Below are 15,387 nucleotides of genomic sequence, written 5' to 3'. Positions count from 1 at the left end.
TATCTTTAATTCAGTATTTTGTTTATACAGAGAATCCATGAGGTGTCATTAACACAAGGCGTGATAGCAAACTGGTAGCAAACTTTTGATAACGGTGTCAAAAAAGGTAGCTCCATTATGACTTGATTCAGAGCTCCACTAGATGGCATGATTCCTTTCCATTTCGGAATGGATTTTTTTTTTTTTTTTTTTTACCTGACTGTAAAAGGCTCCAAGTTTTTTTCGCCTGCTCAAACTCTTCCACAAAGTTGTACTTCGATACTTCCTATGGACGGGTCATATAAGAGGTGTCCTTGTATTGCTGTAAAGGTCGGTAAACTGGCACAGAGGGGGGTTGCCTTACGTCTAGTGGGTGTCGTGTAGGCGGTGATTTGTTGGCGCGGTTATGCGGGGGGGGGGAGTGGACGCAGGAAATGGCCAAGAGTAGTGCTGACCCTTTAGTGTAACTCTGCCCCAGTATTAATACCCTTCAAATCCTGTTGGGAATATTTATCTTCTTTCCTGGTGTTGAAAAGCACAACTTGATTTTCTCATTGCATTCCTGGGCCCGTTGAACTAACAGTGGACGGAGGCCAGGTTAGGGAGGGAAAAAAAGAGACTCCACATTGACTCAAATGGCATTTCGATTTTTAACTTTCAATGAAAATGAAGAAGAGCCATTTCTTGTATGTATGAAACGAGTGTGCAATAAGAGTTTCCAATAAAATATTACATTGCGGAAGACATAAAGTGAACACCACTGGTTTGCCAACTGCCATAAAATTTTGATGATGATGAAGAAGAAGACCAATAGGAAAATCATTTGTTTATTACAAAAATATCATCATCGTACACTTGTATGAGCACCAGAGTAAACTGTAGCGTGCGGTACTTCTCAGAGAAAACTGTATAGGTTACGAGCACATCGTGACCTATAAGGACAGCTGAACAGGATATGGACAAACAAACGAATCTTGGGTTCTGAGGAGGTCCGGACCCGTGTGCGAGGCCAGACCCGTCAGAGGGTACGATAACATCTCTGTGCTGTTGACTGAACATTACTTCTTTGTTTGTTTGCTTGTTTGTTTGTTTCATAATATCTACAAGTACAACATATTAATGATAAGCCAAATCTGATGACAGAGCATTTAAAAGTGATCAGGCTCGATGAAAAAAAAAAACCATAGTTCCAACATGGGCCTAAACAAATACAGTTACAAACATGTCATAGAGTCGGCTGCTAATGCAGGTCATGTTTGTATGATTTAGCTGAGCCAACTCTATGATTCAGAACTATTCCAGCATATTGATTTCACTGACACATATGTGCTAAGTAATAGTAAGACTGTACTTATCAGATAGCTGAGTTGAGAATATATAAAAATGATATATATCTGTGAATACTAAAACAATAGGAGCCCTTTCAGCCTGCATTCCATCCATTTTCCTAGACAAATATTCCATTCATTTCAAAACATCTCTTCACAAAAACCAAAATAAAACAACAAAGACAAACTAAAACGAAAAAGAAAGAAAGAAAAAAACCCAAAACAAAACACCACAGTCTGTGCTGCTAATTCACAACTAAAAGTTAAGGAATATTTTGTAAACAGTATTGCTAGTGCTGTGCTAGCACCTGTAGCAGATATTGTCACAGTTAATTTCAAAGTTGAATTTCAGAGGCACATCTCGTAATATATGTTGACATGGAAACAAATGTCATATTTCAATAAAGCATATTCCCTTTTGTGTGTGTGTGTGTGTTTTTTTTAAGGGCAACATAGAAATAGTCCACCTTGACTGTCCAAAAACATCCGCTTGTGATGGCTTATTTTATGAAGAGTAAAACAAAGAAAATATGGCAGAGAGAGAATCTAGAGATGGGTCCATTGCAAACACTGATGAGCCTTTTCACTGTGCCCTGAGACTCTTCCAGAAAGACTGAAGTATTTCCCCCTCAAAAAACCCCCCCCCAAAAAAACGGAAACTCAGTATCGCCGGTCCGTGTTTATTCTGTCATTAGCAGTGCTGGTCATGGATAATAGAGAACTTTTCCAGATCCAACCTTGCCTGGTTCTACAGTGCGCTTACGGCCCTTTGGTCGGACGGCCCGTCCGTTGCTCGTGCTCTGAGTCGGGGGCAGCAGCATTGACTTGGAGATAAAGCTACAGAGAGCTGGTTAGCACTGGTAGTGGAAATGCTGATGGACTTTGCCGTCCATGTGGGCGTGGGAATGCATGTGAGTGTGGGTGTGCATGTCCGTGTAAACCTTGGGGTAGAGTTTCGGCTGGCCGTTTAACGCCGCGGGTCCGATCCCCGCGAGTCTTTGGTTGGCGACGTCGGGGCCGATGCCGCAGGGCACGACGGGGGTCTTGTCTAAGGGAGGGTGATGGTCTCGATGGGGGATGGCGCGGGGGGGCAGAGCGCCCTGTCGCCGGCGGCTGTGGCACAACCAGAGCACGATGGTGCCCACAATGAGGAGGGCAGCGGCGGGGATGCCAATGATGAGGGGCCAGGGCAGCCCGGAGCTCAGGTGAGGGGGGGTCACAGTCTTCTCCACCTGGGGGTCTGGAAACAAACAGAATACACCCTCAGTGTCAGACAGAGACAGACCAGCAGCTTTAGTCACTGTAGTTAAGGTTTAATAACCACTTAGCCACTTTAATAACCATCAAGTTTCATTCAGGGACAAGAAGACTCAAAAATACATTTTGTAAAATGCCAAAATCTTGAATAGAGCTGCCTAATGAGACTTTGAGACTTTTCACAATTGGATAACAAGCATAGGGCACACCCTCACTCCTCCATCACACAAGACTATCTCAATCAATATACACAGTGCCCTCTCACTCTTACATCACACAAGACTATCTCAATCAATATACACAGTGCCCTCTCACTCCTACATCACACAAGACTGTCTCAATCAATATACACAGTGCCCTCTCACTCTTACATCACACAAGACTATCTCAATCAATATACACAGTGCCCTCTCACTCCTACATCACACAAGACTATCTCAATCAATATACACAGTGCCCTCTCACTCTTACATCACACAAGACTATCTCAATCAATATACACAGTGCCCTCTCACTCCTACATCACACAAGACTATCTCAATCAATATACACAGTGCCCTCTCACTCCTACATCACACAAGACTATCTCAATCAATATACACAGTGCCCTCTCACTCTTACATCACACAAGACTATCTCAATCAATATACACAGTGCCCTCTCACTCCTACATCACACAAGACTATCTCAATCAATATACACAGTGCCCTCTCACTCCTACATCACACAAGACTATCTCAATCAATATACACAGTGCCCTCTCACTCCTACATCACACAAGACTATCTCAATCAATATACACAGTGCCCTCTCACTCCTACATCACACAAGACTATCTCAATCAATATACACAGTGCCCTCTCACTCCTACATCACACAAGACTATCTCAATCAATATACACAGTGCCCTCTCACTCCATCACACAAGACTATCTCAATCAATATACACAGTGCCCTCTCACTCCATCACACAAGACTATCTCAATCAATATACACAGTGCCCTCTCACTCCATCACCCAAGACTATCTCAATCAATATACACAATGCCCTCTCACTCCTACATCACACAAGACTATCTCAATCAATATACACAGTGCCCTCTCACTCTTACATCACACAAGACTATCTCAATCAATATACACAGTGCCCTCTCACTCCTACATCACACAAGACTATCTCAATCAATATACACAATGCCCTCTCACTCCATCACACAAGACTATCTCAATCAATATACACAGTGCCCTCTCACTCCTACATCACACAAGACTATCTCAATCAATATACACAGTGCCCTCTCACTCCTACATCACACAAGACTATCTCAATCAATACACACAGTGCCCTCTCTACTGTAGAGCTGTACACATGAGGTCCGGAACTCACCTGGAAGCACGGTGAGGTAGGCACTGCGGAAGCTGTAACCCATCGTGTTGGCGCCCAGGCAAATGTACATGCCTGCGTCCTCATCCCGTGCCTTGATGATAGCTAGCTTATTGAGGTAGGATCCGTCGGGCCTGGACCAGACGTCGCCCGTGGGTAGCACCACAAAATGGTGACCGCCCACTTCTAGAGTGGAGTTGTAGCGTCCCTCCGTGCCTGGGTCGACACGCTTCAACCACTGGATGACAGGTTTCACATCGCTGTGGACTTTACACTGGAAGGAGGCGGTGCCACCAAACTCCACTGTTGTGTTGACTGGGTGTGTGCCGGTGAGAATGGGTTTTGAATTGGTTCGCTCTAAAACAAACAACAGATTCATTAGAACCATGAATCAAAGCAGTGCAAGCACACAACTGGATCCCCAACTGCACTCTGACATGCAAACACACACACACACACACACACACATTCACAGACACACACATACACACACTTGACATCCAACATGAAGGCAAAGGTTTGAACTGACAAACAGGCCTCATAAAGATGCATTAACCAGCATAGCTGTCCATATTAATGTTGATTATAATTTGAGGACTGGACTATTATAAAGGCTGCTATCAACGCCGTTTAATTACTGTGTGTATTTTTTTTGTTTGTTTGTTTGAAAAGGTCTTACACTCACCGATGACATCCACTTTGTAGGTGGCATTGATGTGCCCGGCTGCGTTGGACACGTGGCAGGTATACTTGGCACTGTCCTGAGGCTGCAGGTTCTTCAGCGTTAGAGTCCACTGCGGCCGCTTGCCCTGGCGTGCCGGCGGCAGACGGGTCTGGTCCTTCCACCACGTGATGACCGGTTCCGGGTTCCCGCTGGCCAGGCACTTCAAACGCACAGAGCTCCCCACGGGCTGCTCCAGAACCCGACGCCGCATCTTGGTGGGCTGACTGAACCGTGGCTTCACTGAGGAGAGAGAGAGGAGTGCAGACACTTACACTACACAGCAGAGAAAACAACCAAAAAATGACAAACATGAGAGGCTGAGTCATACTCGTACAAGTGACATACTGTTGTCAGTATCTGTATTTGATTAATGTTCAGCTCTCCCAGCACTGCCAGAAACACAAGCATATTTATATATATATATATAATTTTTTATTACAACATAAGAGCGGCCTGAAGGTAACTTAAGTGCCATGGAAGTCATGAAGGACAACGCTGTCTGGTTTGTGTGACTCACCCCATGGTCGTCCCGTCGGGTCCTGTAGACTGAGTTCAGAGTTGGCCTGTTCCTCTGTCGCAGGGGATTTATCCTGGGGCTCAGCGGTGTCATCTGAACAGACACACACACACACATCACACACACACACACAGACACACACACACACACACACACATCACAACACAAACACACACACACACACATCACAAACACACACACATCACAAACACACACACACACACACACACACACACACACACACACATCACAAACACACACACACACACACATCACAAACACACACACACACACACACACACACAGACACACACACAGAAACACAGACACACACACATCACAAACACACACACACACACACATCACAAACACACACACACACACACACACACACACACACATCACAAACACACACACACACACACACACACACACACACACATCACAAACACACACACACACACGCACACACACACACACACATCACAAACACACACAACATAAGACTTAGATTTTCCCTCATTGGCATGCTCTGCCCAAACGCATTAACCATCCTGTTCCACTGCGCAACAACGGGCACATCAGACACACCCTGGCATTGAGCCGGCGTGAAGGTCACTGAGGTTTCTGTGGAAGGCAGAACCTGGGGAGCACAGGTTCAGAATCAGAGACCAGGGACACCTGGACCACTTATCTGAAGCGTTCACAAGCTTGTGCAGGTATTTCAGACATGAGACAATATTTCAAAATAAAGAAACCGTAGCGAAACGTGACGACAGCACAGCAGCTGTGATAGCACAGTGCTGAAGGAAGCAACAGGAGGTTGTGGGTTCAAAACCCTGGCATAAAGGATCACAGTCTGAACGGCCCCCCTGACCTCAATGTTACACCAGAGGTGTGTGACCTCTGACCTGTAAAGTGACCTCTGACTTATAAAGTAACAATTGGTACTCTGCATTGGTGCGTCAGAGGAATGAATAAGAACAAACAACAGTTTGATACGTTCCATGCTATTTAAGTGACTTAAATATCATAATAATAAAAAGCATTTTCAGTTTTACCTAAGCCAAAGAGACAATTGTTAAGAGTGGTCTTACTCCACGGAGACTTTTGTTGACTTGTTCACGGCAGGGGAGGAGTATATATTCGGTGTGTATATCTGTCCGTTTCAGAGTGGATGGAATGAAAGCTGTGTGATAGTGTTTCAGGTTTATGACACAGGTAACTTTAAACCTCAAACCTCCCTTGAAACTTCAGTAGCCCTGCATGCTTCATCTGACAACCAAAAATACCTCCCCTCTCCACTCTACCACAAAGCATTGTTTAAATATTGCTTCATAAGTCAGCGGTCAGCGGCTGCTTTAGCGACGTGAGCTCTTTCATCTCTGGCCGCAGTTTTAACGTCTGTAACTGGTGTGTTGTGGATCTGCTGAAGGATCTGACGGGTCACTGCTGAGGGCTAACACTAGCTCTTATTTATTTGCAGTGCTCCGAGATCCAACAGAACCCCTCTGTGCGAGAAAATGAATGATACTTCATGCTAGATCAGTAAGAGTGCGAGAGGCGTAGAAATGTGTGTGTGTGTGTGTGTGTGTGGTGTATTTTTTTTTTTCTGTGTAGGTCTTATGAAGTTTTACAGCTCTGTGGGAACGATAACCAGGCCGGGACTGTGTGTTATTCCAGTGGGGGTTTGTGAGTCGGGAGTGAGCAAACACTGCCATATTGTTTCTTCTCTCAAGTTTCCACACTGTTTAAGACATGACGGCGTGTTGACTTAACCCCGAGCAGGAAACCAATTAACTGACTTTAACCTAAACTGCGTGGAAGGAACTGAGAAGCCCGCTTTGTCTGGCACCGCAGCCTGGCATGGCTCACAGGAATGCACAGAGAAACTATTCTACCCATCCTCCGTGGTCCAGCTCTGAGGACGCTCTTATAAATATAGCTATACACAGAGTCACAAACACACCAGAACAACATTTCTGTGTACAGGATGCTCAGTCACGCTCTTCACCTGAGCCACGGTAAACAACACCGTACGAACTTACAGGAAAAACATACAAATCTCATTCAAGTGACGCATAAATCAGCGATCAGCTCATGTCCACACACAGAGCCAGGTAACACAAGCCTTCAGTTTACAAGAAAAAAAAAAAAAAAGAACTGTTTAGGAAACAGCTCCTGTCAGATAATTCCATGACGCTGAATTGCGTGATTGAAAAACATTTCAGTGTCATGAAGAGAGAAACATGGTCCGCTCCAGGTGCGGACAGTGAAAACTGATGAATTCCGTCGCTCCCCCGCTCTTAGTCTGGTCCTCAGGCTGTATGTCTACGTCTACTGCTGAGGCTTTGTCTCTGCTAATCCCTACTCTCCCAGTCTGGGCGTCACAGCCAGCGGACGCACCCTGGTTCTGAACACACGAGCTGAAAGAGGGTCCGATCCAAAGCCAGCAGAAGTGCTTTCGCCAGTCACGGCTCCATTGTTAACATTGGCAAGGGGATCAGAATACAGAAGTACAGCTTCTGGCGTTCTGCGTAGGGCTTTTGGGAGGCAGTGAGGTGGAATCAGCGTGGATTTATCAGGTCTAAAGTAGTCTTATCCAAGGCTCATTCCTGAACTTTCCTAGCTGATGGCTGGGGGATGTTTTCTCTAAACAGGTGTCCGGAGAGAGCGAGAGAGAGAGAGAGAGAGAGAGAGAGAGAGAGAGAGAGATAGAAAGGGGGGGGGGGGGGGGGCAGATGTTTTCATTGACAGAGCTGTGGGGCTGTAGCTCGGGTCTGGACAGAACGTAGCGGCGAATCAGCTCATCACACACATGTTTGTAATGAACGTGTGAATGCTAAACATCTACATAAACTCAAAGAGTCAATTACAGCGGCTGACTAGACTGACTGGCAGTGAACCCTGCTATGCCTGAGGATGGATGTCTTGGCTCCGTTAGCTCCGGTTGGAGGTGGGAGTGGAAAAATGACGGCAAAGCAGCTTTGGAGTGAAGGACAGGGGCCTCACTTTCCTTTCCTGAAGGCCCAGACACACACACACACACACACACACACACATTGGAGTTGGAGACGGCAGGTCTGGACCAGAGCTGGGTAAAAGCACTCCTTGCACCCACCTTTACAAATGCTCCTCGTGTGTTTATATGGTCTCTCTGTATTATTTTTTCCTACTGGGAAGAAGTTGAAAGCTTTGCCCTCAAAAAGGCCCATTCTCCATTCATACCTGCGCATGTACGCAACATGCCAGCCTCTCCGTCACGGGGCTCCCGATTCTGACGGAGTCCGAAATCAGAAAAAAAAAAAAAAAAAGCAAAAACAAACAGGGCATCATAAATGGATCGGAATTTCGTCTGCGATTCCCATCAGTGAGGGTACATCTGAATAAAATAAACACCAGCAGCAAAACAATCCAGAGAGATTACGAAAAGCATCTCTTTTCTTTTTTTTTGCTGGAATTGTGATAAAACGGGAGATTGTTGGGTAACACAGCTCTTGCCTCTGTCGTGTTAGTACCGGCGCTATGGTAACAGTTCCAAGGTAACAGTTCACTTCTAACTCAAACCATGTACATTACAGTCCAAATCAAAGGCAAACTGAGCCAAGGTGATATGATACCCATGGTAATATTTAGGCAGAGGCCATGCAGAAAGGCGAGGGCTGCCTTGGCTTTTACTCCAGTCCTTCTTCAAAGCACCTTCTTTACTCTCTCCTGAGTGAGCCGCAGACCTATGAGTTTATATACAAGTTGTAAAACCCCCCCCCCAAAAAAACCCTCACATATTCTCACTGTTGAAGGTCTCGTCAGGTACGAGAAGCCAAATGAAATAACCGGAAGGAAAATAAATATGTTTGATATCCCTTTTCAATGCTGTACTTTGACCCGTTGCTCTAAGTAAGACGCGCTTTGAAGAGTTTCTGATGTGTTTGAAAAACGGTCCTGGTGTATCTGGCTCAGGGTGGTTTGGTTCCTGTTTGCCTTGATGTCGATTGAAGCCAGAGGGTCAAATTAGAGGGCGTTGGTGTAAACGCAGCATGGGAGACACAGAGGAGAAGAGGAGAGAGGGTAATTAGTAGTCTCCCTGTATCTTTTATAGAGCCATAAGCACTTTGTAGCGTCAGGCATATGGCGACTCGGGAGGAAATAACCCTCGACCTACGCCACCTCCGCTGTGTGTCTGTTTTTTTTCTTTTCTTTTTTTTTAATCTCTGTCGTGAGGGAGGCGTGGCCAAGTGCATCCAACGGGGGCGGAGCTAGCATCCAGCCTGTCTAATGAGCTTAATGAAAGGCTCTTTAATGTGCAACACCATCCAAGGTGGATAATTTTCATCCTTCCTGTTTCACTGAAACCTCAGCAGCTGAGAGAGAGAGAGAGAGAGAGAGAGAGAGAGAGAGAGAGAGAGAGAGATTAAGAGAGAGAGAGAGGGAGAGGGAGAGAGAGAAAAGTTGTGTGGTTGGCCACACAGAGAATCCCCTGGGTCTTCTGTGGCTCTGTTCGCTTACAAAAAGTTGAGATGGAGGTTGGGAGCAGAGTGTGGAAACGGTTCCATATTTCTCACACCCAACACTGATTGAATCTGTTTGTCTGTTGCTCAGCTGCATCCTAGACGTGTGTTTAAATGCTACAGCAGAAGACAGTGATGGAGAGACAGAGAGACTCTTCTTCTTCTTCACTCTCCTATCAACTTCCATGTCCCAAACTCTTTCTGTGTGTGTGTGTGTGTCTTTCTCTGTTCAGCTTAATTTGATGTGAGGCTAGAATGGTTTCAATTCCATCAAACATCCTTTCATCTTTGTTTTTTTTATTTTTTTCCTTTTTTTTTTTTTAACAAAGGGCTTTCTTCTGCTACTCCCAAGCATGGATTCATTTGTGTCCATATGTGTGTATGCTTTGAACTTATCCCACATTACTTCCCTACAATGAAGAGGATGGGGGGGGGACAACAAAAAAAAAAAACAAGCGCATTGTGAATTCTTCGTGTTGTGCAACTCTGCCTCACATTAGCATTAAAAATGAAATCGCTGTCACACTAGCGTAAAACTGATCGAAATCAGCCGCTGCCTCTCTTTTGCATGTCTTCCCGTTTTCACGGCGGCCCTGTCTCTCGCTTCTGTCGTATCGAACCAAATAAATACCGCGTGTCGTCAGGAGCTGTCTCCCCCTCCTCCCTGAACGTGTTCCTGCCTCCTGAGCGCTGCCTCTCAGACGCTTTAATCGGACAGACTCTGAAAAAATGTATTAACCAAACAAGGGTCTGTCACGGAACACGTGTGTAAATCAGACTAAATATAAACAGGAGCCTGACTGCAGAAAGAGAGAGAAGAGTGAGGCTGCAGTGTGTGTTGTGTGTGTGTGTGTGTGTGTGTGTGTGTGTGTGTGTGTGCGCGTGCGTGTGTTCAGACCACTGTGTGTGTGTGTGTGTGTGTGTGTGTGTGTGTGTGTTCAGACCACTATGTGTGTGTGTGTGTGTGTGTGTTCAGACCACTATGTGTGTGTGTGTGTGTGTGTGTGTGCGCGCGCGCGCGTCTGTGTGTGTGTGCGCGCGCGTCTGTGTGTGTGTGTTCAGACCACTATGTGTGTGTGTGTGTGTGTGTGTGTTTTCAGACCACTATGTGTGTGTGTGTGTGTGTGTGTTCAGACCACTGTGTGTGTGTGTGTGTGTGTGTGTGTGTGTGTTCAGACCACTGTGTGTGTGTGTGTGTGTGTGTGTGTGGGTTGTAGGCCTTCCCTGTCATTTCTCAGCATCACGTCTATAACCCCAGCCAGGCCACCCCTCCCTAGACTGTGTGGTACGACGCCACAAGCCTTCTCTAATGCAATAATAAAACTACACTGTGGTCTCAAACCGATAGCCTGGCTACCCTCTCGCAGGCACCTCCCTCCCCTCCGCGTCCCTCCAGAAGTCTAAACCAGCCCGTGAATGTAATTTGGACACAATTAACCATTTAGGTGAGCAGGACGCGGGCTAAACTGCAACACATGTAACCCTCTGCGTGCAAACAAAGAACAAAAGGTGACTGTTGGAAGCACTCCATCGCTCACTCCATAAACCGAACAGCCCAAACCTCCGTCTGACCCAAAAGCCACGGCTCCCTCCCACAGTGACACCAGGGCTGCTGGCCCAGATCGGCCCGAGAAAACCAGCAGAGCAATGCAATGTAGGGAAGCGGGAAGTGATCCCTGTAAAATAAAAAACTTAAGGGGGAAAAAAAAGGGGGAGCGTATGGGAAAAGAGGGCATATGATTCTGTGTGGCCAGGGAAGCAAGAGGAGCACATGGGGATTGTGTTTACAGGGCTGGTCATCGAGCCAAGGACTTGTTGGCATTCAGGGGCCGTGCGCTGATCTTAGCGAACTGCTACCTCCAGTTTCCCATAATTCAGCTCTAGCTCTAGCTATCGGCCGTCGCCCTTTGTGTGGGCCATTAGCACTAACGGCTTTAGACCGCTCTGGATGGGTCCAGAAGGAGGTGGGGATGTTTTTCAGGCTCCTGGCTAGGAGTTGCTGAGCACTGTCAACGCATGCAGTGTGCAGTGTGTAGTGTGCAGTGTGCCTTTAGAGCAGCAGGTTACCATGGGGTCCGACAGGCAGGGACGCCACTGGGGGTGTGATACAAGTAGGGCCAAGGGTGTAGTGCGCAGGCCAAGGTGTTGTGGGACGCTGGAGCCAAAGAGACATAACAGTGTTCTGACTGATGGGTCCCTCAGCCCCATAGGAAGCTGAGAATGAGTGTGGACAGGGGTCAGCACCGAGCCAGAGGACAAGCAGTCCCTCTGCTCAAAACCTCCGACAGCTTCCAAATGTCATAAACCTCTTTGACTAAATACCGTTTTTTATGGCTACGAAGTTCAAAAAGTTCAATGTTTAAAAGCCTCACGGCGCACGGGGCCGACACGTGATGTCGGTAAACGACCCAACGCGGCGTTTCTGCTGTGTGACATTAGAAACCGCGTTTATTTTTATTGTTAAAGCAGAGCAAGCAGCTGCAAAAAGCTGCCCTTACGCTGTTTACGTTTAATACCTACAAGCTTTTTTTTTTTTCTTTTCCCTCATGTGTGTGTAAAACGTGGGAACGGTTTGGAGAAAAACATGTTTCTATTTATGCTTGTGTACAGCAAAGAACAAAAAAAAAAAAAAAAAAAAAAAAATCCAACCAAAAAAAAAAAAAAAAGACCCCTGTGTTTTCTGTGTGTGTGTAGTCAGAGTGAAAATACTATGCCTCAGTCATTACCTCAGCCTGGGTATCACAGCCAAACATTTACACCAGTCTGTCAGTGGCCAAGTCTGACAAGGCCCTGACTATCAGTCAAAAGCTAAAATTACATTTTTATGAGAGGTACACATTTTCGCAGGTATGCTGGTGCAGTCATTAAAGCGCGATGTGAACTAACAGCAGCTTTGCCCATGCATGCTTGGGGCGGAGCCCGGCAGAGAGGAGCAGTTGTAATGACAGCAGGTAGAATCGAATGTCACCTGACTCCTCTCTGTCCTGATTTAATCAAGTCTGCCTGGAGTTCCCCTGATGTGCCACTTGCTGAGAGAAATTTGCATTATGGTTTTGCTTTCAAGGACATCCAGAGAAAAAGCTGCCATCTCTGACTGGCAGTTGGCAACCCCCCCCCCCTTTTTCCTTTTTTTTTTTTTTTAAACTAGATCAGTTTTAATCCTTCAGATGAATCGATGTTATTGTATAAATTACTCTGTTGGCGTGATGCTGATGAACTCACTCAAAGAGACCAAAGACACATCCTTTGGCATTGGATGAAATTGAGAATCTAAAACCACTTCCCACATGGCCAACTCTCAGAGCGTTATGTCTCCCAGTGAAAGTCGCACACGATGAAAGAAAGGAAGTGCTTTTGGATTGCGCTCTCTCTCTCTTTCTCTCTCTCTAAGCTCAACGGCTGTTGGTAATTGCCATTAATGACTTTGGTAAACTAGCATTCCATATGGAGTCATGCACCATAACGCTCGACTTCCACAAAGCTTAAAAGCACAAAACAGGAAGACTGCATGACAACCACTGCCCCGTGACTCTGAGGCCCCTCGTCCAAACACGGAGGACGCACTGAGGTGGGAGTCCTCAGAGTCCTCCCAGGCCTGGAAAGGACTATTAAATGACTCCAGTCATCAGTCGGGTAATTCCTGCCTCAGCGCCTGCCTAACTCCTGTTGGTTGTGAAAGCCACAAAGGAAGGGCAAGGGAGGCTTTCTGTGTCCTCAGAGCCTTTCAGCTGAACTGGACCAGGGCAGATTTATGGCGGTGGAGGCGGCAGTTCGTCTCTCTCCTCTGTCCTCGAGGAGCGCTCTAGGGGAGAACCTCGACTTCACGGTTCCCCGAACAGTCATCAGGAACACCTAGCATTCCCAACGTCAAAGACAAAAACAAAACAAAACAAAACAAAAAAAAACCCAACAACAACAACAACGACAACAAAAAACCCAAAGCGAAACAAAAACAACACAAAAGAAAAAAGAAAGAACCCAGAGGCTCTGACCGAAATGCAAATATATTTCGATGAAACACATGCTTTTTTGTTAAGGGATGTCAGCAGTGATTTCTCAGTCTGTTAGGAGTTGGAATAAATTAAAAAAAAAAAAAAAAAAAAAAAAAAAGAGGGAAAAAAAGGAAAAGACAAATCCCCAGTGTTCCTATAAACTGAAGAACACTGTGTTAGATTACAGGCCTCATAAACAACTGCAGGTATTGTGTGACAGTCCACCTTTGTTCTGCCTATTTGATAATGAAACTCTGAAACGACACGCGGGCCAGACGCAATGCTAACAAGTCATAAATTTCCATCGGTACAATGCTCACTTGTGCTTATTCATCTAACTCCGAGTAAATGAAGCGGCGTTCGTTTTCACGGCGTTATGCCTGCCAGTCCCATCACTCATGTAAAAACTTAATTCTTTACTGGTCCGACATGAGACCATTAAGCTTCCTGTTTCCACAATCGCTCTTTTGTGAGAGTGGCAGAAAACACTGCTGGCTGATCGTGGGTGAAAGCTCATACACTGGTTGGCTAAGGACTATTTTTGGAGACTGGATTACCATCTGTCGTGCTCAGGCTGGTATAAAATGGAAGACGACCAGCTCACGCTCCAGAGCATTTGATACAGAGAAGATTTGAAAGAAGTGAAAAAAAACGGAACACTAGAGGAGTGTGAGAGACCAGGAGGAACACTGGAGGGACGTAACAATCTAAACTATGAGGAAACAGTGAAGAACATGGTCAAAAGGGATAAAAACCTCCATCACCACCTGGGAATAAAAACCTCCATCCACCTGGGAGTTTATAGGAAATGGCCGCGCCTCTTACCGATGACAATAAGGGTGTAGTTCAGGGCGATGCTGCCGAAACCGTTGGTCACGCGACAGATGTAGACGCCGGCGTCGTCCAGCTCCACCTCTTTGATCCTCAGACTCTGCTTCAGTACCCTGTAGCGGCTCCACCCTGAGTTTATGTTACGCCCATCTTTCACCCACAGGACCAGCGGCGGAGGGTTTCCCTCCACCGGGCAGGGCAGCCGCACCGTCCGGCCCAGTTTCGCAGTCTGTCTCTCCTCCACTGGCCGACTCACCCACGGGGGACCTGGGGGGGGGGGGGGGGGGGGGCGGAGTGTTTTAGTGAGACGTCGAATCACAACATGCTTCTCTAAACAAGTCGTCCTCACACTGTTTTCAGAGATTTGTAAATACTTTGGGCATGAACATTCATCGTCTCTAAACAAGTGTTCAGTGGTACTGTGTATCATTAATTATGTAACTGTATGACCAACACTCTAAACTGACATACATTTACATACATTTTATAAAGCAGCTGTCGATGGTCAGTCTAGGAACTGAGTAATCCCACTGTGTTCTTCTAACCCGAGAGATTTGGTTGGGAGTATATTTAGCACTGTGGTTTAATTTACTCTGAGCATTTTCCTTATATTCATCAGAAAAATATGAACTTCAGGACCCTGGTGAGAAGTGAGTGAAAAAAGAAATGGAATTCGGAAGGCTGTGGCCTCCACCTAACTCAGTGAATGAGGAGCTTTTAGACGGACACACCCATGATTCAAATGCTCCTCAGAGGACAACCGCCTGAAAGCAACATACGTAAAGACTCACTGTTAACAAGGTGGCTCAGTATTAAAGCATTGTATGTAAAGACTCACTCTTTACCAAGTGGCTCAGTGTTAAAGCG

At 46.1% G+C, this 15,387-nt stretch overlaps 1 protein-coding gene across 1 annotated transcript; it reads right to left on the bottom strand.

The window, feature by feature from the left end:
* Positions 1-2,158: 2,158 nt before the first annotated feature.
* On the bottom strand, positions 2,159-14,913 carry fgfrl1b (fibroblast growth factor receptor like 1b). Its single transcript, XM_030765588.1, has 6 exons — positions 14,895-14,913; positions 14,515-14,787; positions 5,190-5,282; positions 4,634-4,912; positions 3,952-4,305; positions 2,159-2,547 (listed from the first exon to the last, which is right to left on the bottom strand). Exons 1-6 carry the CDS (start codon positions 14,911-14,913, stop codon positions 2,159-2,161), a joined length of 1,407 nt encoding a protein of 468 aa, XP_030621448.1.
* Positions 14,914-15,387: the final 474 nt, after the last annotated feature.

Source organism: Chanos chanos, chromosome 2 (genome assembly GCF_902362185.1).
Source record: "Chanos chanos chromosome 2, fChaCha1.1, whole genome shotgun sequence".
NCBI classification, from domain to species: domain Eukaryota; kingdom Metazoa; phylum Chordata; class Actinopteri; order Gonorynchiformes; family Chanidae; genus Chanos; species Chanos chanos.
Note: the sequence above shows the minus strand (reverse complement) of the source record. Positions and strands in the feature narration are given on the sequence as shown.